At 48.0% G+C, this 22052-nt stretch overlaps 1 protein-coding gene across 1 annotated transcript in view; it reads right to left on the reverse strand.

The window, feature by feature from the left end:
• LOC147097614 (adhesion G protein-coupled receptor E3-like) overlaps positions 1-20494 on the reverse strand; it is a 75607-nt gene extending 55113 nt beyond the window's left edge. Inside the window, exons 1-4 of the mRNA XM_085971418.1 lie at positions 20374-20494; positions 15527-15616; positions 11223-11345; positions 8354-8418 (exon numbers count right to left, since the gene is read on the reverse strand). Of these exons, the coding sequence (XP_085827544.1) occupies positions 8354-8418; positions 11223-11345; positions 15527-15616; positions 20374-20422 (327 nt within the window). The 5' untranslated portion in view covers positions 20423-20494. The remainder of the gene's footprint in view (positions 1-8353; positions 8419-11222; positions 11346-15526; positions 15617-20373) is intronic.
• Between the last annotated feature and the right edge of the window lie 1558 nt (positions 20495-22052).

A 22052-nucleotide genomic window follows, 5' to 3' on the forward strand; every position in this document is an offset into this window, starting at 1 on the left:
GAGTCAACGTTTCGGGTCGAAACCCTTCTACAGAACTCAATTTTAAAATATTGCTTCAATTTAATGGTAGGGGGTAGAAAGAGTGTATTGGTTATGTAATCTAGAGACCTGGACTAATATTCCGGTAGAACATGAGTTTAAATCCCACCATGGCTGTTTGAAAATTTGAATCCAGGGTAAAAAAGCATCCATGAAACTTTTGTAAAAAACCCATCTGGTTCACTAATGTCCTTTAGGGAAGGAAATCTGCCGTCCTTACCCGGTCTGGCCGGGTATATGTGACTCCAGTCCCACATCAGCCTGTGCAATGTGGTTAACTGCCCTCTGAAGTAGCCTAACAAGCCACTCAGCTGTATTCATCTGCTATCAGGAAGAAGGCTCACCACCACCTTCTCAAGGAAAGCTAGGGATGGGCAATAAATTCTGGCTGTGCCAGCAACGCCCACATCCCGAGAGTTAATTTTAAAAAAACTGGCATTGCAGTATCTCAAAAAGCCAATAAGTTGCAATTCATTACACCTCAGCATATTAGCAACAGCCACAGCCTCAGGATAGAGGATTGGGAAAACTTTAAAAGACAGCAAAAAATAACAAAAAGATTGATTAAGAAAGGGAAGATAGATTATGAAAGTAAATTAGCAAAAAATATAAAAACAGATAGTAAGAGTTTTTATAGTTATATAAAAAGAAAAAGGGTGGCTAAAGTAAATGTTGGTCCCTTAGAGGATGAGACCAGGAAATTAATGGTGGGAAATATGGAGATGGCAAAAACACTGAATGAATATTTTATATCAGTCTTTACAGTAGAAGACACTAAGAATATCCCAACACTGGACAAACAGGGGGCTAAAGGGGGGGAGGAGCTAAACACGATCAAAATCACTAAGGAAGTGGTACTCGGTAAAATAATGGGACTCAAGGCTGATAAATCACCTGGACCTGATGGCTTACATCCTAGGGTCTTGACGGAAGTGGTGGTAGGGATTGTGGATGCATTGGTAATAATTTTCCAAAACTCCCTGGACTCGGCAAAGGTCCCGGCAGACTGGAAAACTGCTAATGTAACACCCTTATTTAAAAAGGGCAGTAGACAGAAGGCTGGAAACTATAGACCAGTTAGCCTAACATCTGTGGTAGGTAAAATTTTGGAGTCCATTATTAAGGAGACAGTAACAGGACATTTGGATAATCATAATTTAATAGGACAAAGTCAGCATGGTTTTATGAAGGGGAAGTCATGTTTGACAAATTTGCTGGAGTTCTTTGAGGAAGTAACATATAGGGTGGATAAAGGGGAACCAGTGGACGTAGTGTATTTCGACTTCCAAAAGGCATTTGACAAGGTGCCACACAAAAGATTATTGCTTAAGATAAAAAATCACGGGATTGAGGGTAATATTCTGGCATGGATAGAGGATTGGCTATCTAACAGAAGGCAGAGAGTTGGGATAAATGGTTCATTCTCAGACTGGCAATCAGTAACTAGTGGTGTTCCGCAGGGGTCAGTGCTGGGTCCCCAACTCTTTACAATCTATATTAACGATTTGGAGGAGGGGACCGAGTGTAACATATCAAAGTTTGCAGATGATACTAAGATGGGAGGGAAAGTAGTGAGTGAGGAGGACATAAAAAACCTGCAAGGGGACATAGACAGGCTAAGTAAGTGGGCAGAGATTTGGCAGATGGAATACAATACTGGAAAGTGTGAGGTTATGCACTTTGGCAGGAAAAATCATAGAGCAAGTTATTATCTTAATGGCAAGAAACTGGAAAGTACTGAAGTACAAAGGGATCTGGGGGTCCTGGTGCACGGAACTCAAAAGGTTAGTATGCAGGTGCAGCAAGTGATTAAGAAGGCCAATGGAATGTTGGCTTTCATTGCTAGGGGGATAGAATATAAAAATAGGGAGGTATTGCTTCAGTTGTACAAGGTATTGGTGAGACCGCACCTGGAATACTGCGTACAGTTTTGGTGTCCATACTTAAGAAAGGACATACTTGCTCTCGAGTCAGTACAAAGAAGGTTCACTCGGTTAATCCCGGGGATGAGGGGATGGACATATGAGGAGAGGTTGAGTAGATTGGGACTCTACTCATTGGAGTTCAGAAGAATGAGAGGCGATCTTATTGAAACATATAAGATTGTGAAGGGGTTGGATCGGGTGGATGCGGGGAAGATGTTCCCGATGATGGGTGAAACTAGAACTAGGGGGCATAGTCTTAGAATAAGGGGCTGCTCTTTCAAAACTGAGATGAGGAGGAACTACTTCACTCAGAGGGTGGTAGGTCCATGGAATATGCTGCCCCAAAAAGCTGTAGAAGCTACATCATTACATAAATTTAAAACAGAAATAGACAGTTTCCTAGAAGTAAAGGGAATTAAGGGTTACGGGGAGCGGGCAGGAATTTGGACGAGTCTAGGTCCGGATCGGTCATGGCCCTGTGGGTAGCGGAGCAGGCCCAGGGGCCGTGTAGCCTGATCCTGCTCCTATTTCGTGTGTCTAATTCTGTTAGATTCAGGAGATGGTTCTGTGATAGTGGATTGGCGGTTAGGATCAGATCAGCCATGATCTTATTGAATGGCGGAGCAGGCTCGAGGGGCCGATTGGCTTACTCCTGCTCCTATTTCTTATGTTCTTATGATAAAGGGTCGGCCATTCAGAACTGAGATGAGAAGAAATTTCTTCACTCAGAGGGTGGTGAATCTTTGGAATTCTCTACCCCAGAGGGCTGTGGAGGCTCAGTCATTGGGTATATTCAAAACAGAAGTCGATAGATTTCTGACGAGTAAGGGCTTCAAGGGATATGGCGATAGGGCCGGTGAATGGAGTTGAGGCAGAAGATCAGCCATGATCTCATTGAATGGCGGAGCAGGCTCGAAGGGCCGAATGGCCTACTCCTGCTCCTATTTCTTATGTTCTTATATAGCGCCTTTAACATTAGTAAAACGTCCCAGGGCGCGTCACGGGAGTGATTGGAAGATGAAAAAATTTGACACCGAGCCACATAAGGAGAAATTAGGGCAGATGACCAAAAGCTTGGTCAAAGAGGTAGGTTTTAAGGAGGGAAGAGAGGTAGCGAGGCGGAGAGGTTTAGGCCAGGAATTCCAGAGCTTAGGGCCTAGGCAACAGAAGGCACGGCCACCAATGGTTGAGCGATTATAATCAGGGATACTCAAGAGGGCAGAATTTGAGGAGCGCAGATATCTCGGGTGGGGGGGGCGGGGGGGGGGGTGGGGCTGAAGGAGATTACAGAGTAAAGGAGTTAATAAATACTTTGCGAATTCGCTAATCAAATTCCTATGATGTTGCCAATGGGTACTTAAGAATAAGTGTATTACCTCCCATTTTTAAGAATAAACATTTTTGCATTAACATGATAGTAACTGAGTTCAACCCACCACTATCTCCTTTGGCGCATGAGAGAACGCCAAGTGCCTGTTCTGAATCAGATGTGCTTGTTTGAGTTCAGTAAAGCATCCGAATATCAAGTTGGTATTTACTGCCACCCCCACCCCCCCACCCACCACCACCCCGTCACCCCATGTACTGTAATACGCCCCTTCTTAATAAATATACACACACCTTTCGTTTGCAGTCTGTGTTGTTGGAAACAAAACATTAAAAGGCCAAGCCAAACTCAATTTAAAATCGTCAGTCTTGGACATGTTGCATGCTATCTCGCCACACTACAGCCCATGTGATTAGAATTCAGAGTAATTGAAAAGGGGAGGACCATGCAAGTTCGACTCCCTGGTTTGCAAATGTGCAATCAGATTCACAAAAAGTAAACTCATCGCAGTAACAAAAAATACCCAAAGCAAGTGCTTTGCCACTGGCACTCATCATTGAACTATAATGGTGCAGATTAACAGTGCAGAAATACAGTGGCAGCAACAGCAGGTCAGAGGCTAGGTATTCTGCGGCGAGTGTCTCATCTCCTGACTCCCCAAAGCCTTTCCACCATCTACAAGGCACAAGTCGGGAGTGTACCATCTACAAGATGCACTGCAGCAACTCGCCAAGGCTTCTTTGACAGCACCTCCCAAACCCGCGACCTCTACCACCTAGAAGGACAAGGGCAGCAGGCACATGGGAACATCAGCACCTCCAAGTTCCCCTCCAAGTCGCACACCATCCTGACTTGGAAGTATATCGCTGATCCTTCATCATCGCTTGGTCAAAATCCTAGAACTCCCTCCCTAACAGCACTGTAGGAGTACCTTCACCACATGGACTGCAGTGGTTCAAGAAGGCAGCTCACCACCACCTTCTCGCGGGCAACTAGGGATGGGCAATAAATGCTGGCCTTGCCAGTGACACCTACATCCCACGAACAAATTAAAAAAAAACTGAATGTCTTTTGGAACGTGCACGTCTGTTAACTGCCAAAAATGATTATCCTCTCATGTGAAGCAGGGTTGGAGGGCCAGGGATAATTGGGCCAGTGTGCACGGATATACTTCAGCCCAAAATTAAAGTGTCCCTACTTTTTTATTTTTCCATTACAAATTCCAATGCCTACATTTATAATAGAAACTGGCTACGTAACTGCATCACTGGTGCTGCAGTAAGGATATGAGTGTCGCATTTATTGCCCATCAATAGTTGCCCTTGAGAAGGTGGTGGTGAGCCTTCTTCTTGAACCGCTGCAGTCCGTGTGGTGAAGGTGCTCCCACAGTGCTGTTAGGGAGGGAGTTCCAGGATTTTATCCCAGCGACGATGAAGGAACCGGCCGATATATTTCCAAGTCGGGATGGTGTGTGACTTGGAGGGGAACTTGGAGGTGGTGGTGTTCCCATGCACCTGCTGCCCTTGTCCTTCGAAGTGGAAGAGGTCGCGGGTTTGGGAGGTGCTGCCGAGGTAAAGCAGAAAGTAGGGCGTCAGTACGGAATGACAAGGTTGCATAGGTGCTGAATTTGAAGGGCCTGCATCTCAAGTATGGAGAGGTTGTGGATTGAAGCCTGCCCCCTCTCTCTGGGAACAGCTCAGTCGTTGGCCCTCAAAATAAATTGACCCTCACCAGTCTCATCCAAGCTTCCTATTCAGCTGTGGCTCCGTTGGTAGCACCCTTGCCTCTGTTGTCAGAAGGTTGTGGGTTCAAGTCCCAGCTCACATGGTTTAGTACATAAAGCTCGGCTGACGCTCCCAGTGACAGTGCTGAGGGAGTGCTGCACTGTCAGAGGTGCCGTCTGTCAGATGAGACGTTAAACCGAGGCACCGTCTGCTCTCCCAAATGGGAGTAAAAGATCCCATGACACTATTTGAAGAAGCGCAGGGGAGTTATTACCTGGTGTCCTGGCCAATATTTATCTCTCAGCCAACATCACATTGGCTGCCGCGTTTCCCACATTACAACAGTGACTACACTCCAAAAAAGTGCTTCATTGGCTGTAAAGTGCTTTGCGACGTCCGGTGGTCATGAAAGGCGCTATACAAATGTAAGACTTTCTTTTTATGCGAAGAAGAGCACGGGAGTTCTCCCCGGTATCCTGACCAATATTTATCCCTCAACCAACATAACTAAAAAAAAACGGATTATCTGGTCATTATCAAATTGCTGTTTGTAGGAGCTTGCTGTGCGCAAATTGGCTGCCGCCTTTCCTACATTACACTTCAAAAGTACCTCATTGGCTGTACAGCGCTTGGGGGTGTCCTGAGGATGTGAAAGGCGCTATAGAAATGCAAGTACGTTCTTTCTTTCTTTCCCGTGATGGGCCACACTTGGAGAGCTCTTTGTTGTCCGGCGAGGACACGATGGGCCGAAATGGCCTCCTTCCGTGCTGTAACTTTCTATGATCCTCAGAAAACAGCATATCCTCTGACTCACAGAAAGCAGCGTTACATTATAAAAATAAATACATCTTGTGGGCACTTCCTCTTCACTATGCTTCTCTATCACATCTCAAGCATCACACTTACATTTTTTTGGGTCATGTTTCAAAGGGAACTATTAAAAGAAGGAACGCTCCAGGAACAGTAACATACTGAACTAACATAGAATCATGGAATAGCACAGCACAGAAGGAGGCCGTTCGGCCCATCAAGTCTGCGCCGGCTCTTTCAAAGAGCATTCAGTTAGTCCCACTCCCCCTGCTCTGTCTCCATTTCCCTGCAATTTTGTTCTTCTTCAAGTATTTATCCAATTCCCTTTTGAAGGCTACTGTTGAATCTGTTTCCACCACCCTATCAGAGGGTGGTGAATCTTTGGAATTCTCTACCCCAGAGAGCTGTGGAAGCTGAGTCATTGAATATATTCAAGGCGGAGATAGACAGATTTTTGAGATCCAGGGGAGTCAAAGGTTATGGGGAGGAGGCGAGAAAGTGGCTTTGAGGCCAAGATCAGATCAGCCATGATCTTATTGAATGGCGGGGCAGGCTTGAGGGGCCGAATGGCCGACTCCTGCTTCTATTTCTTATGTTCTTATGTTCTTAACCGGCAGTGCGTTCCAAATCCTAACCACTCGTTGCGTAAAAAAGGTTTTTCCTCTGGTTCTTTTGCCAATCACCTTAAATCTGTGCCCTCTGGTTATCAACCCCTCAGCCATTGGGAACAGTTTCTCTTTATTTACTCTGTCTAAACCCCTCATAATTTTAAACATCTCTATCAAATCTCCTCTTAGCCTTCTCTGCTCCAGAGGAGAACAGTGTCTTAACTGACATCTGCAGGAACGTAGCAATGTTTAGTCAACAGTGGCACCCTCTTATTAACCTCTATCTGCAGTCTTTAAAGAGCTGCAGCCTCACTTCGCTTTATTCACTAATTTTTTCTGCACAAAACCTAGGCTGACACTCCAGGGCAATACTGAGGGAGTGCTGCGCTGTCAGAGGTGCCGCCTTTCGGTTGACTCGCTAAACCGAGGCCCCGTCTGCTCTCTCAGGTGGATGTAAATGATGCTGTGGCACCATTTCGAAGAAGAGCAGGGGAGTTCGCCCCGGTGTCCTGGCCAATATTTATCCCTCAATCAACATCACTAAACAAAAAACAGATTATCTGGTCCTTATCACATTGCTGTTTACGGGAGCTTGCTGTGCGCAAATTGGCTGCCACGTTTCCTACATCACAACAGTGACTACTCTTCAAAAGTTCTTCATTGGCTGTAAAGCGCTCTGGGACATCCTGAGGTCATGAAAGGCGCTATAGAAATGCGAGTTCTTTCTCTTTCTTTACTAACAGAATAAGATATTGGACCGGATTTTCCAATCGGGTGCCTCCAATTGGGAAAAATCTACGCATTTCCCTGCTGGCTCCGTAGATCCTGAGACTTCCGATCCTGGGCCTCTCCTGGTCTGCGCGCGCAGAGGCCCAGGTATCCCAGGGGTGCAGGCGGTCCGCTAGCGTCCCTGGGATCACGTGGGCCATGGGGAACCAATCAAACAAGGGAATCCCCCATCACACTTTTGACAGGTCTCTACGCACCGATCTGTCAAAAGTATGAATGGGGATCACTTAAAAAACACAGTTAAACATTAATTAATTTTTTTTTAAATCGCGTATTTAAAATTAGTTAAGATTACATTAAATTAAATATTTTAAACAAAAATGTATTTTTTGAAAAAACTAATTAAAGTTTTTTTACTGGGCTAAAAATAAACGTACCTTTTTTAAAAGTATTTTTAAATTATAAATGAATGAAAAAAAATATTTTTTTACTTTTTTAAGCTCTTATGCTGGTGAAAGCAGGCCTTACGCAGGCTTTGACCAGGCGTAAGATTTTTAAAGGATTTCAGTGGGCGGAGGTTGTGCAGAAAGTGGAACTCTCTGCCCGCGGAGGCCCTTCTCCTGGGCAGGCGGAGGATCTGTCAAGAGAATTCTTCACAGATTGCAAGTGTCGGGTTTTAGTGCATGCGGTTCGCACGCCTGAGACCGGCACTTGCGAGGCACCTATAGGTACATACACACCTCGTACACACCCGTGGGGGTCAGAATATCTGGGCCTTTGTATATTATATGGCATAACATGCCTGTCTGTGAGAAACAGAGCATCAGATTCCACAGGAACTTTCAAAAAGACAATCGGACATGTACTTGAAGAGGCCTAATTTGCAGGGCTATGAGGAGAAAGCGGGGGGGAGTGGGACTAATTGGAGAGCTCTTTCAAAGAGCCAGCACAGGCACGATGGGCCGAATGGCCTCCTTCTGTGCTGTACGATTCTGTGATCCTATGGTTCTAACCAACGGTTTGTTCCTGACTTTGGACAAGACGGGCAAACTCCTGAACATAAGATGCAGGACTATTTATGGGAATAGCCAAGAGAATATCAAAAGCAGACCCCAAATTTTTAACATCACAGCTAGTGCTGCACTAGACTGTAAATTGGAAGCCCCTGAAACAAACGGTGCAGCCACTTACCATTTTGTGAGATACTTTAGCGATGGAATCATCACTCTTGTTAGGACGACCGTCAAATTCGAGGCCTACGGTAATGAAGGCAGAGATGAGTGTCACAGTGGTACATTTTTAAAATGCAGTTTTTAGTTCTCGGGATGTGGACATCGCTGGCAAGGCCGGCAATTATTGCCCATCCCTAGTTGCCCTCGAGAAGGTGGTGGTGAGCCGCCTTCTTGAACCGCTGCAGCCCGTGTGGTGAACGGGCTCCCACAGTGCTGTTCGGGAGGGAGTTCCAGGATTTTGGCTTCTCTGGGTCAAAAGAAGATCCACCATCATCTTCTTTGAAGTGTAGTAATGTAGGAAATGCAGCAGTCCATTTGCGCACAGCAAGCTCCCACAAACAGCAATATGATAATGACCAGATGATCTGTTTTTTTAGTGATGTTGATTGAGGGATAAATATTGGCCCCAGGACACCAGGGATAACTCCCCCAGCTCTTCTTCGAAATAATGGCATGGGATCACTTAGGTCCACCTGAGACAGCAGACGGGACCTCGGTTAAACCTCTCATCCGAAAGACGGCACCTCTGACAGTGCAGCACTCCCTCAGTACTGTGCTGGAGTGTCCGCCTAGATTTTTTTCTGCTCAAGTCTCTGAAGTGGGACTTGAACCCTCGACCTTCTGACCCACTGAACCACGGCTGACACTGAGCACTTGTTCACACAAAGGGTAGCGGAAATCTGGAACTCTCTTCACCCAAAAAGCTGTTGAGGCTGGAGGGCCGATTGAAAATTTCAAAACTGAGATTGATAGATTTTTGTTAGGCAAGGGTATTAGGGGCTATGGAGCCAAGGCGGGTGGATGGAGCTGAGATACAGATCTGCCGTGATCTAATTGAATGGCAGGACAGGCTCAAGGGGCTGAATGGCCTCCTCCTGTTCCGATGTTCCTGATCGCACCCACCAGAAATCCCGCCAGTTCTGGTTCCGAACACAAGAGTCTCTCTCCAACGTGACTCCAAGCTCCTACTTCACTGGTGAGAAGAGGGGCCCTGAAAACGATTGATTACCATTACGAAAACAGCTATTACAGAATCGATTCTTTTACATAAGAAATAGGAGCAGGAATAGGCCACTTGACCCCTCGAGCCTGCTCCACCATTCAACAAGATCATGGCTGATCTTGGGCTCAAAGCCAGTTCCCTGCCCGCTCCCCATAACCCTTAACTCCCTTTTCTTAAAAAAGATCCTGCATTCGTTGGCCAGAAAGGGCTGCCAATCCCCTTGACAAGACCAAGGGTCACTCCAAAAAACTTCCAGGTCCTCCTGTAGGATGGACACCCTGGAAGCACCACCAATGGTGCCGTGGTTCAGCTCCTTTAAAGGGACCCTGCCGCAAGGTGGTCAGTCCGGGGAAGAGTGGCATCAGGAAGTGGCAGTGGAACAGGTATCCAAGAACTTCAGGTCCATAAACTTCTTTAAAAAAAAAAATTGTATAAGAACATAACAGGAGTCGGCCATTATTAAGTTATTGATAAGTGTTACTTAGAGCAGAGGACCAGTTACATTCTGCATTTGTTCCATTGTCAGGGCTGTACATATAAGAACATAAGAAATAGGAGCAGGAGTTGGTCATATGGCCCCTCGAGCCTTCCCCGTGATTCAATAAGATCATGGCTGATCATCGACCTCAACTCCATTTTCCCACCCAATTTCCATATCCCTTGATTCCCCATGAGCCAAAAAATCTATCGATCTCATTCTTGAATATACTCAATGGGCTCGAATTTCCAAGCCCCGAGGAGACGGGTTTGGAGGCGGGAGTGGTGGGAAAATTGCAGAATCGGGGGGCAGGAACCCATCCCGCCCCCAACCCGCCTCCGTGCCAATGTCCCAGGAGGCGGGTAGCCGACCTGTGCTGGGAGCCGCCTCCACGAGGCGGGAAGGGGATTAGTGCCAATTAACTGCCTGTTAACAGGTAGTTTTTTGCCTAATTCCTGTTTTTAGCCCTGAAGTGTGGGCTTCCCGACGGCTCCGAACCACGGCAAGTTAGCGAGGCGGACCATCGGTCTGAAGGGGTTGGAGGGGTCGAGATGTCCGTTGTGCAGGTGAGTGATGGGTGCATTTGTGCAGAGGTAAGTGTGTGAGGTAAGTGTAAAGTGTTTTAATAAGTTTCACTTACCTTTACTTTCTCCTGCAGGCTTCCTCCCTTCAGTTCTCGGGAGACCCCATCTCACCGGCACAGAAAGCAGAATGGCCGCTGAACTGTCAAAAGCTGCAGCCTCTGCTTTCTGGTCTGGAGAGATCTCTAACTGAGTCTGAGTAGAAGGACTCAAGTTAGAAGACAGACTGTCAGTGTTTGACAGCTTCACAGAGCTGTCAAACGTTGATTTTTCATCTGTCAAAAGCTCTTGACAGATGAAATGTCAATCGCTGATGTCACCAGCAACCAGGTGTCCCTTAATTGGCCTGCTGAGCCCGCTGGGCGGGCTTAACAAGGTCAATCAAGGGAAAGTAGTGTGGGTTGGCCACAAGTCGATGGAGGCGGGACTACAACCCAAAAAGTGGGAGTCCCGCCTCCAAAAGCTCCCCATTGGCAAAATCGAGCCCATAGACTCAGCATCCACAGCCCTCTGGGGCAGAGAATTTCAAAGATTCACAACCCTCTGAGTGAAGAAATTCCTCCTCATCACAGCCCTAAATGACCGACCCCTTTTCCTGAGGCTATGCCCCCCTGGTTCTAGACCCTTCAGCCAGGGGAAACCGCCCCTCAGCATCCACCAAATCTTCTCGCCAGACATCTGAAATTCCAGGATAAAATGAACTTTAAAAAAAATGGTTCAAATTGTTGCTGTTTTTCCCTCATCCATGTTTATAATAATCCCGCACCTGCACCATCTCCAGGCAAAGAGCTAGTTCCGTCATTAGCTAGACAGCAGTATTTTCCAATTGTGTTGACGCAGGTCGCACTAGAGCCACACCTTGATGCCGACTTCATACACTCATCCGTATCTGTAAATAAATCACAAAGAATTATGTTGAGTATGTGCTCAGTGGTTTTGTGATTAGGGGTATCCAGTGTATCTCGCACACAATCTATCTCTCCATCTCTCACGCCTACTGTCTCTCACTTATTGTCTCTCACACTGTGGCAGGGAGGCAGGGAGGGTGAGAATGAGGCAGGAAACGGCCAACGAACCCGGCAGGGCCATGGACGCCCGTACTTAACATCAGGACCTCATTAACATTTTCTGGCTCCGTTTCCCGCCCAGCCGAATTGACCGGCTGGCCAATTGCCAGGCGGAAAGACCAGCAGCAGGAGACCACAGCCGGGGGTCCCTTGGGGGGGGTTCCCTGGCAATCAGAGGTTAACGGAGGGGGTTGGGGTGGCGGTGAGAGGCCAGAGGTCGGGGTTTGTGGTAGGGGTGGGACGGGCCGTGATCGGCTGGAGGGAGAGAGGCCATTGGGGCTGGATGGTGGGGCGGGAGGATGTCAGCAATCATGGTAGGGGGTGGAGGGGATGGCTGCTATTGGCAAAGGGGAGACCGAAGGCTTCCTTGAGGGACCTCGGGGGGGGCGAGCACTCCTGCTCCTCCTGGCCCACAAGGAAGGCTGAGAGAGGCTCTTACCTTGTGGAGCCGGCTGCTCCCGCCTCCCTTTCACTACCGGGTTTCCCGAGCCCACGGTAACCCGCACGGCAACGGGTAATGATAAGCCGGGCTCCCAATTGCACTGTGAGAGTCCGATTTAAATATGTTAATGAAGTATCCCGCTGTGAAACCCGCCGCTATGACAACGGCAACAAGTTGGGGACGCGTTCCCTGGTTTTTCATTTTTAAGGTCCCCTACCAACCTTCTCCCGCCTGTCGTGGGGAGGTTAACATCAAAGCCTGTGTCTCACTCCAGTGCAGTACTGAGGGAGCGCTGCACTGTCAGAGGTGCCTTCTTATGGATAAGATGTTATATTGAGGCCCTGTCTCTCCGGTGTCCTGGCTACCATTCAACCCTCAAACAACAACAATAAAACAGATGATCTGCTCATCATCACATTGCTGTTTGTGGGAGCTTGCTGTGCGCACATTGGCTGTCGCGTTTCCTACATTACAACTTCGAAAGAACTTCATTGGCTGTAAAGCGCTCTGGGGCATCCTGAGGTCATGAAAGACGCTATAGAAATGCAAGTTCTTTCTCTTTCTTTACTAATAGAAGACACTGGGCCGGATTTTCCGATCAGATGCCTCCGATCGGGAAAAATCTACGAACTTACCTTCTGGCTCCGCAGGTCCCGAGACCTCCGATCCTGGGCCTCTCTGGGTCTGCGCGCAGAGGCCCAGGAATCCCAGGGGCGCAGGCGGTTCGCTAGCATCCCTGGGATCACGTGGGCCATGGGGAACCAATCCAAGAAGGGAATCCCCCTTCACACTTTTGACAGGTCTCTCCACACAGATCTGTCAAAAGTATGAATGGGGATCACTTTAAAAAGCACAGTTAAACATTAAATACATTTTTTTTAAATCACGTATTTAAAATTAGTTAAAATTACATTAAATTAAATATTTTAAACAAAAATTTAATATTTTGAAAAAATAATTCAAGGCTAAAAATAAACTTACCTTTTTTAAAAGTAAATGAGTGAAAAAAAAGTTTTATTTTACTTTTTTTAAACTCTTATGCTGGTAAAAGCAGGCCTTATGCAGGCTTTTACCGGGCGTAAGATTTTTAAAGGATTTCAGCGGGCGGAGGTTCAGCAGAAAGCAGAACTTTCCACCCGCAGAGGCCCTTCTCCAGGGCAGGCAGAGGATCCGTCAAGGGGATTCTTGACTGATCGTAAGTGCCGCGTTTTAGCGCATGTGCTACGTATGCCTGAAACCGGCACTTGCGAGACCCCAACAGGCGTACCCTTGTAGATGGTAGAAAGGCTTTGGGGAGTCAGGAGGTGAGACACTCACTGCAGAATACCCAGCCTCTGACCTGCTCTTGCTGCCACAGCATTTAGATCACCACCAGAACAGAACACCAAAAGAGAGATATACCATAGGAAATGGGGGAACCAGAATAGATGGTTGTATTGGTATCATTCCAAAGTACAATAAGAATGTGCATAAATCAGGTTACTATATTATAAGAGGCAGGTTTACATATTAAAAGGTGCTCAATTCTGTTTTAGGAATTTCAGGACACTCTGGCCCCGATTTTCGGCTTGTGTGGATAATGGTTGGGTTTCCCCAAATGTGGGGTTTCTGACACACATAAAAAAGTGTCAGCCAGCTCCACGCAATTTTCCCTCAAGTGGCCAATTAATTCCCAGCATGTGGGAAGCCTTGCTAATTGTCCAATTTGAGTCAGAAATCCCCACAGTATGATGTCATCATTCGTGGTGCTTTCAAGGTCCATAGCAAGCACTGCATCATCTGAAGGCTTCCAAACAAACCATACAGGATGGCAGAGGAGCCTGCAGCAGCTGTGGCCAGTGCCAGACCCCGAGCTGCCTTCAAATTCGACGAGGCTTCACTGCAGGCATTATTGGATGGGGTTAGGGCCCACAGGGAGGTCCTCTTCCCTAGGTCAGGGAGGAAGAGGCCTCCCACTGAGACCAATGCTGCATGGATGCAGGTGTCAGCAGATGCCAACTCGCTGGGAGTCACCAGGAGAACCTTGGCATTACATCTCTAACTCCTTCCTTTACTCCCCCACAGTACCATCCAGAGCCCCCGTCCTCACTGTGGAGGAGGAAGAGGCTGTGCAGCCAGACTCCTCAGAGGAAGCTCCAACCTCTGAGGGCGCAGCATCAGCAGAAGTAAGTGCACCCAGCACCAGCGCAGACACTCACACCTCGGGGAGACCTTCGGGACATAGAGTAGTGTTGTCACCTGGTGTTTCACAGCTCACAAGTGAGCCTCAGCAGATTCTGGAGACAGGGACAGCAGTGGAGAGTCCTCGTCGGAGGGCGCAGGACTCTGCCAGCTCAGCTCAGCTGCGCTGCATGTCGACCCTCTGCCTCTGGGTCCATCCGCAAGAGAAGAGGTGATGGATCTCCATGCACAGATGCAGGAGTCTCTGGCAGGTTTTGTCTCCAGGGTCGCTGCGAGTGTGGAGCGAATGGAGGAGTCCACAGCGACCATGAGCAGAGCCTTTGTGGAGTCATTGGCGCATGAACACATCACCATGGAAAGGTTGGCAACCTCCATGGAGGAGATAACTCGCCAGGGTACGGAAAACATGGTGAGTGCTCATAAGAGAATGACATCTCTTGAGGAGCGTTGGCCATCTGTTGAACAGAGAAACCAGATCTTCATGGAAGTCCTTCTGAGTAGGACTGCCAGTGCAGAAACGGGTCCCCATGGCCCCCTAAAGCACAGCAAGGTGCTCTCAAGCCACTTCCAAGCGCTGGCCCCTTCTGGCCTGTGCAGCTTCAGGTGAGTGAGCAGCAGCCTGGTGCTCCTGGTGCTCATCATGCTGTTCCTGGTTCTGCTGCTGCCGTCTCTGCTGCTGGAGATCCTCTAATGGCAAGAAGGGAAGGAAAAAAAGGCGTCCCATGCTTCTCGTAGATGTCTCCGCTGAGGAAGCGCTGAGTGAGGGTGACGAGAGGGGCTTCCCAGGAGATCGCATTGGAGAAGTGTGTGAGGCTCCACCCTTCCACAGCTGTGCCTAAGCCTTGAAGAATTAGCCCCAAAGCTGCAACAACAAGGTCCTTCAACATACAAGTGCTGTCCCTTTAAATCGCAGCTTCTCCGATTGACCTGCAGCTGACAACAAGCAAGCCGGCAAGCTTCACGCCAGGTCTCATCAGCGGGGTTCCCCGCAAGCGTGTTTCACGTGGGGAAAGCCCCAAATTTGCATGGGCCCCGGAAAATCTACTTCAACAAGGTAATAATTGGTCATTAGTGTGCTAACGGCCAGTCCTGCCAGCGGCAGCCGGGACTGAAGCGGGTCGCGGAGAAACGGCGGTCTGAAAGTCGGACAGGGTGGGGAATCAGGCGGGGGGGGGGTCGCGACCCGCTTTTTCGGCGATCTTCAGCCCCCGGCCGCCTGAAAAGCCGCCCGACGGCTGGCAGAAAATCGGGGCCTCTGCATTTCATTGTCTAGCAATAAAGAGAGAACTGTAAGCCCCGGTATCATTCTTATATATAAGAAGGAAGGAACATTAAAGAGTATATTTAGCCAAAACATGTGCTTTATAGACAACACCTTACCCACACAAAGTCCATTCGCTTTTTCGTATCCGGATTTGCAGGCCTCAACAGCAGCTATGTAGTGATCTCCAAGTTTGCAGAGAGCCATCACTAGAAGCAAAGAAAGAGCCTTAGAATTTGACACCCGAGAAATCGTTTATTGAGGAGTAACATTGGCCCAGAAATTCGGGTCCCCACGGGTGAGTACGCACGGGGTACTCACCCATAGGCCCAATCGAAGTGCCGGTTTTGTGCATGCACTGCGCATGCGTGGGCATCCAGAACTTCCGTTCCCTTAAAGGAAGGGGTTCAGCCGTCGAACGCGTGCGCCGGAGAGGCAGCGCGTGTGCATCAAACTTACGTTTTTTTTCCAGGTTTCTCCTGGAGGGTAAGTCTCCAGGAGTTACACATGTAAAAAGCAGTCGCAAGGCCTGCTTTTGACAAGGTAAGTGGTGAATTCATTAAAATTAAAACATTTTTTCCACAGGTTTATTATTTTTAAATACTTTAAAGAAAGGTAAGTTTATTTTTAGCCCCGTTAGAAAAAGTAATTTTTTTTTCAAAAATTTAAATTATTGTTTAAAATAGATATTTTATGTAATTTATAGTTATTTAAAAAATGTGATTTAAAAAAAAATGTATTTGAAGTTTTAGTGATGTGTTGGGGCTTACAGTATTTATAGTTTTGACAGGTCTTCCTGTCAATTTTATGAATGAAGCATTCCCTGCTACCATTGGCTCTCCATGGCCCACGTGATCCCAGGGGGTGCATTGAACTAACTGCGCCCCTGGGATACGCAAGCACTGTACGCCGGCAGTTGGAGGAGGCCCAGGATCAGAATCCCACGTGGGCCCACAGCTCAACGGCCGGCGCGCTATGTAAGTGCAGGTCGGGGGCTTGCACCCGCGGGAAGCCCCCGACCAGAATTTCTGGGCCATTATATCGGGGGCGCTGAGAAGCAAATTATACACCTGATGTTAGCGTTAAGCACTCCCAGCTCAGATGGCAAGTAAAGCTCCCTCTACTCCACCCAGCCGCCATAGACCACATACAGTAATACTCCACATCAGCTCAAACATCACCACTCGCTGCCTGAGATTGCAAATTCAGTGCTGCGCCAAACGATAGATAGCTTGGTGCCGTGGCCCTCAGCCTTTCTGGTGCCTGGAGTCTCACTGTGCTGAAATCAAGAACCTCCACAGCTTCTCAAACTCTCACTCATTATTACCAGAGGAAGTTACGATGAGCCTTTATAAAACACTGGTCCGGCCTCAACTGGAGTTCTGTGTCCAATTCTGGGCACCGCACTTTAAGGAGGATGCAAAGGCCTGAGAGAGGGTGCAGAAAAGATTTATGAGAATGGTTCCAGGGATGAGGGACTTCAGTTACGTGTTAAGAAGAAGAAGAAGGATAGACTGGAGAAGCTGGGGTTGTTCTCCTTAGAGCAGAGAAGGTTGAGAGGAGATTTGATCGAGTTGTTCAAAATCATGAGGGGTCTGGACAGAGTAGAGAGAGAGAAACTGTTCCCGTTGGCAGAAGGGTCAAGAACCAGAGGACACAGATTTGAGGTGATTGGCAGAAGATCCAAAGGCGACCTGAGGGAAAACCTTTTTACGCAGCGAGTGGTTAGGATCTGGAATGCACTGCCTGAGAGGGTGGTGGAGGCAGATTCAATTGTGTCTTTCAAAAGGGAATTGGATAAGTACCTGAGGGGAAAAAATTTGCAGGGCTACGGGGAAAGGGCGGGGGAGTGGGACTAACTGAAGTGCTCTTGCAGAGAGCCGGCACAGGCTCAATGGGCCGAATGGCCTCCTTCTGTGCTGTAACCATTCTATAAGTCTATGATTCTAGAACTGGAAATTGCAGAACTTCTTAACCTTCCTCCTTCAATAGGTTTTTAATCTAAACCTTAGTGTCACTTAACCACAACTCAATTTATCTAGTCTTCTCTCCTACTCTCTTGCTGAGGGAGTGCTGCACTGTCGGAAGTTCCGACTTTCGGATGAGACCTTAAACCGAGGCCCCATCTGCCCTCTCAAGTAGACGTAAAAGATCCCACGGCACTATTTCGAAGAAGAGCAGGTGTCCTGGGGCCAATATTTATCCCTCATCCAACATCACTACAACAGATTACCTGGTCATTGTCACATTGCTGTTAGTGGGAGCTTGCTGTGCGCAAATTGACTGCCGCGTTTCCTACATTTGAACAGTGACTCCACTTCAAAAAGTACTTCATTGGCTGTAAAGCGCTTTGAGATGTCCGGTGGTCGTGAAAGGCGCTATATAAATGCAAGCCTTTCTTTTATTCTCTTATTTCCAGCGGTTTACGAACTAAAAGCAATTAGATATGCCATGTTTTATTTTCTTTTAATCACGGTTGACAGGCTGGTGGAAAAAGGCGACATTAATTCGTGACAGACCAACCATGAATTATACTGGCTTTTTCCTTCTCTTTTCTGTGAAATGCAACACACTCGTGCAGCATTTATTTGGAAGCCGGCACTAGTGGTACAGAGGTCTAAGTAGAGCAGCAATATTCATGAATTTCGGAGCGAGGGGGATGTGTAATTTAACTAACCTTCGAGTTGAAGCAGAGTTTAAAGGTCAGCCACTGCCATTAAACCAAAGGGTATTTATTCACTGTGGTTTTGTGTTTGGCTCAGGATTTATTCCACTTGCAGATTCTGTACACATTAAACTTTGCGATAAAAGTTTGTTCGGTGCAAAAAGTCTTTATGAATTATTTTTTTAAACTGCCTTAATATCAATCAATGCCGAAGCAAGAGGTGGGAGGGAGGCAAGTCTTCAATGCTAGAACGCGGAGGGCGTTACAGAGAACTACAGAGCTGCAAGGGCGCACTCACTAACTGTGCACGCTACACTCGCTACTCGTGTCTTGCCGGCGTGCAGTCCCATTTGCCCTGGTGAACGCCTCCCTCCTGCTCTCCATCCGACTGATTGCTCCAGCTCAGGGAATCTGCCTGCCTGTTGAGCTTACGTTGAGCTTCGTTGGCAGAGTGGAGGAGGCCGAGGGCGGAGAGGTCAGAGTGGGAGTGGAGCGGAGAATTAAAGTGACAGGCGGCCGGAAGCTCGGGGGATCACCCTTACGGACTGAACGGAGGTGTTCCGCAAAGCGGTCACCCAATCTGCGTTTGGCCACCCCCAATGTAGAGGAGATCGCATTGTGAGCAGCGAATACAGTATACTAGATTGCAAGAAGTACAAGTAAATCGCTGTTTCACCTGGAAGGAATGTTTGGGGCCCTGGACGGCGGGAAGGGAGGAGGTAAAAAGGCAGGTGTTGCATCTCCTGCGCTTGCACGGGGAAGGTGCCGGGCGTAGGGGAAGGGGTGTTGGGGGTGATAGAGGAGTGGACCAGGGTGTCACGGAGGGAGCGGTCCCTTTGGAATGCTGAAAGGGGACGGGTTAATGCGTTTGGTGGTGGGATCACGCTGGAGGTGGCGGAAATGGCGGAGGATGATCTGTTGAATGTGGAGACTGGTGGGGTGAAAGGTGAGGACAAGGGGAACCCTATCGTGGCTCCGGGAGGCAGGGGAAGGGGTGAGAGAAGAAGTGCGGGAAATGGAATGGACACGGTCAAGGGCCATGTCAACCACAGTGGAGCGAAATCCTCAGTTGAGGAAAAAGGCAGACATGTCGGAAGCACTAGTATGGAAGGTGGCATCGTCAGAACAGATGCGACGGAGATGGAGAAACTGGGAGAATGGAATAGAGTCTTTACAGGAAGCGAGGTGGGAGGAAGTCTAGTCAAGGTAGCAGTGGGAGTCAGTGGGCTTATAGTGGATTCTGACGAATGGCCCTCGACCCGAAACGTTGCCTCTGTTTCTCTCTCCTTGATGCTGCCTGACCTGTTGTTATTTCAGATTTCCAGCATCCGCAGAATTTTGCTATTGTTTTGGCTTATAGTGGATGTTGGTCGACAGCCTATCCCCAGAAATGGAGACAGAGAAGTCGAGGAAGGGAAGGGAAGTGTCGAAAAATGATTATATGTGTGGGCTGCTTTCACACAACATACACTTACAGTAGAATTCAAGTAATGGAAGCAGCATGAGACTCTAGTGTGATAGCTTGTGGTGAATTGCTCAGTCTCTCGCTTTTTGACTCAATGTTGGAAATTCACACCCGTGTGGGTGTGTGTCTCTCGGGTGAGCCAGATCGATAGTTGCACAGGCAGATTATAGCGGGCTCCATTAACAAAGCGAGGAATATGATAATGTTATTGTTGCCGTCATAATATTCTACAAAGCTTGGCCCCTTCCCCTGCTCCTATATTAGTCCTGACACACTCCCCTTGCTGGAATTCTCATGCGTTTCCTGTTCATTTCCCTGAATATATCCCTAATTCAGATCAAGAAAAAAATGAAACTTTCCACACTTTTCTTTATATTTTCCAGTTCAATTTTCTAACCTCGTACCACACTTTGAGACTCAGAACTAGAAGACTGATTCTCTTAGTCCGTTTAGCTCAGTGGGCCGCACTCTCTCTCTCGCCTCTGAGACAGAAGGTTGTGGGTTCAAGTCCCACTCCAGAGGCTTGAGCACATAAAGCAAGGCTGACACTCCCAGTGCAGTGCTGAGGGAGTGCTTGCACTGTCGGACGTGCCGCCTTTCGGATGAGACGTTAAACCCAGGCCCCGTCTGCTCTCTCAGGTGGGCGTAAAAGATCCCGAGGCACTATTTCGAAGAAGAGCAGGGGGAGTTCTCCCCGGTGTCCTGGCCAATATTTATCCCTCAATCAACATCACAAAAAACCGACTGTCTGGTCACGATCACATTGCTGTTTGTGGAAGCTTGCTGTGCACAAATTGGCTGCCGCGTTTCCCACATTACAACAGTAACAAACTTACCCAGCAAGAAAGAGGATCGATTGGATTCCAAGTGTTGCCGGCTCTTCATGTTAAACAGTAGAACCGGTAGAGAGCAGTAACACAGCCCTCTCACACTCTGTGGTCACACACCGCCACCGGACTGTCCTTCCCTTGCACTACCGCTGTACACTCCTCACACGCAGGCCTCCCCTCACTGACTGCCTTCCTCTATAAACGAGTCCCACTGTACGTGGGTGCGGTTTCTTGTTCTGCTGATCTGACGCTTCATTCAGTCTCAGGAAATGTAATCAGCTACCCAGCTAATGGGGGGGGTGCGGGTAGGTGCAGTGGTGACATGTTCAAGCTCAGAAATGCATTTACGAGAAGTTATAACCGGTGAGGCACATTTTATTTCGGCGGTGCTTTTATTTATATCACAAAGGGAGTGTCTGCACCAAATTAAACAGGTGCAGCATGACTTCAAGGCAAATATTCAAACTCAGAATCAGATCCAGCTCTCACTTGAAGTAATTCAGCAATCAGCATCCGCCGCACAGCCAGGAACCTGTTCCACAGGTCCACTATTCTCTGGGCAAAGAAACACCTCCTGACATATAACCTTTATTTGGCCTTATACATCTTAAAATTGTGACCTCCCTGGTCCTCCCGAACCTCGGCCTGTCCTTGTTTCTTGGTCAGGCGAGGATTTAGTGCACAACGTGCTCTACTGTATAAAACATATACGGTTCTGAGGGGGATTGACAGGGTAGGTGCTGAGAGGCTGTTTCCCCCATGGCTGGAGAATCAAGAACGAGGGGGCACAGTCTCCGGATAAGGTGTCGGCCATTTAAGACTGAGATGAGGAGGAATTCTTTCACTCAGTAAATCCTGGACTCTTGGAATTCTCTATCCCAAAGGGCTGTGGATGCTGAGTCGTTGAGTATATTCAAGGCTGAGATCGATAGATTATGGGACTCTAGGGGAATCAAGGGATATGGGGATTGAGTGGGAAAGTGGAGTTGAGGTCAAAGATCAGCCATGATCTTATTGAATGGCGGAGCAGGCTCGAGGGGCCGTATGGCCGACTCCTGCTCCTAATTCTTATGTTCTTACGCCTGGTCAGAACGCTGTTTTCCCCAATCACACATCCAAACCTACTTTACCGAAGCGGATTAATATGCTGCTGACACAGTGGAAGTGCTCCTCCCATGTCCAAAATATTTCGGCTATGCCACCAACAAATGCCAAGACATAATCCCAAGCCTGTCAGAGCGGAACCCTCAGGCGTTGGAATGTGGTGGACACGCTTCTCATTCCACTGAATATGTACGGCCCTGACAATGGGACTGTAACTGGTCCTCTGTACTAAGCAGCACTTATCAATAACCTCTTATGTAAGACGTGTGGAATTACCCCTCGCCCCGTCCGACAGGTTACAGAGTTCGGACTTGAGACTTATGAGAAATTACACCAGGCATACGGGGTCTGTCTTTAACCTTTTATTGTTCCTAAGACAGATTCAAAACCCCAACCACTGATCGAGCAGTCCACCGATAATATCACAGGAAGTCATACACACACTCACCCGCCGATGATCAGTCCAGCGTTGATTGTAGGTCCTCGTAAGCGAGAAGACTGACCAGGCCCCTCCTTCTGACTGCAGCCTGATCCTCGTAGGTGAGATGACTGGCCAAGTCACATTCTTCTGACTGCAGTGC

The sequence above is a fragment of the Somniosus microcephalus genome, chromosome 31 (assembly GCF_052327205.1).
Source record: "Somniosus microcephalus isolate GS21.2 chromosome 31, FLI_Smic_1.0, whole genome shotgun sequence".
Lineage (NCBI taxonomy): Eukaryota > Metazoa > Chordata > Chondrichthyes > Squaliformes > Somniosidae > Somniosus > Somniosus microcephalus.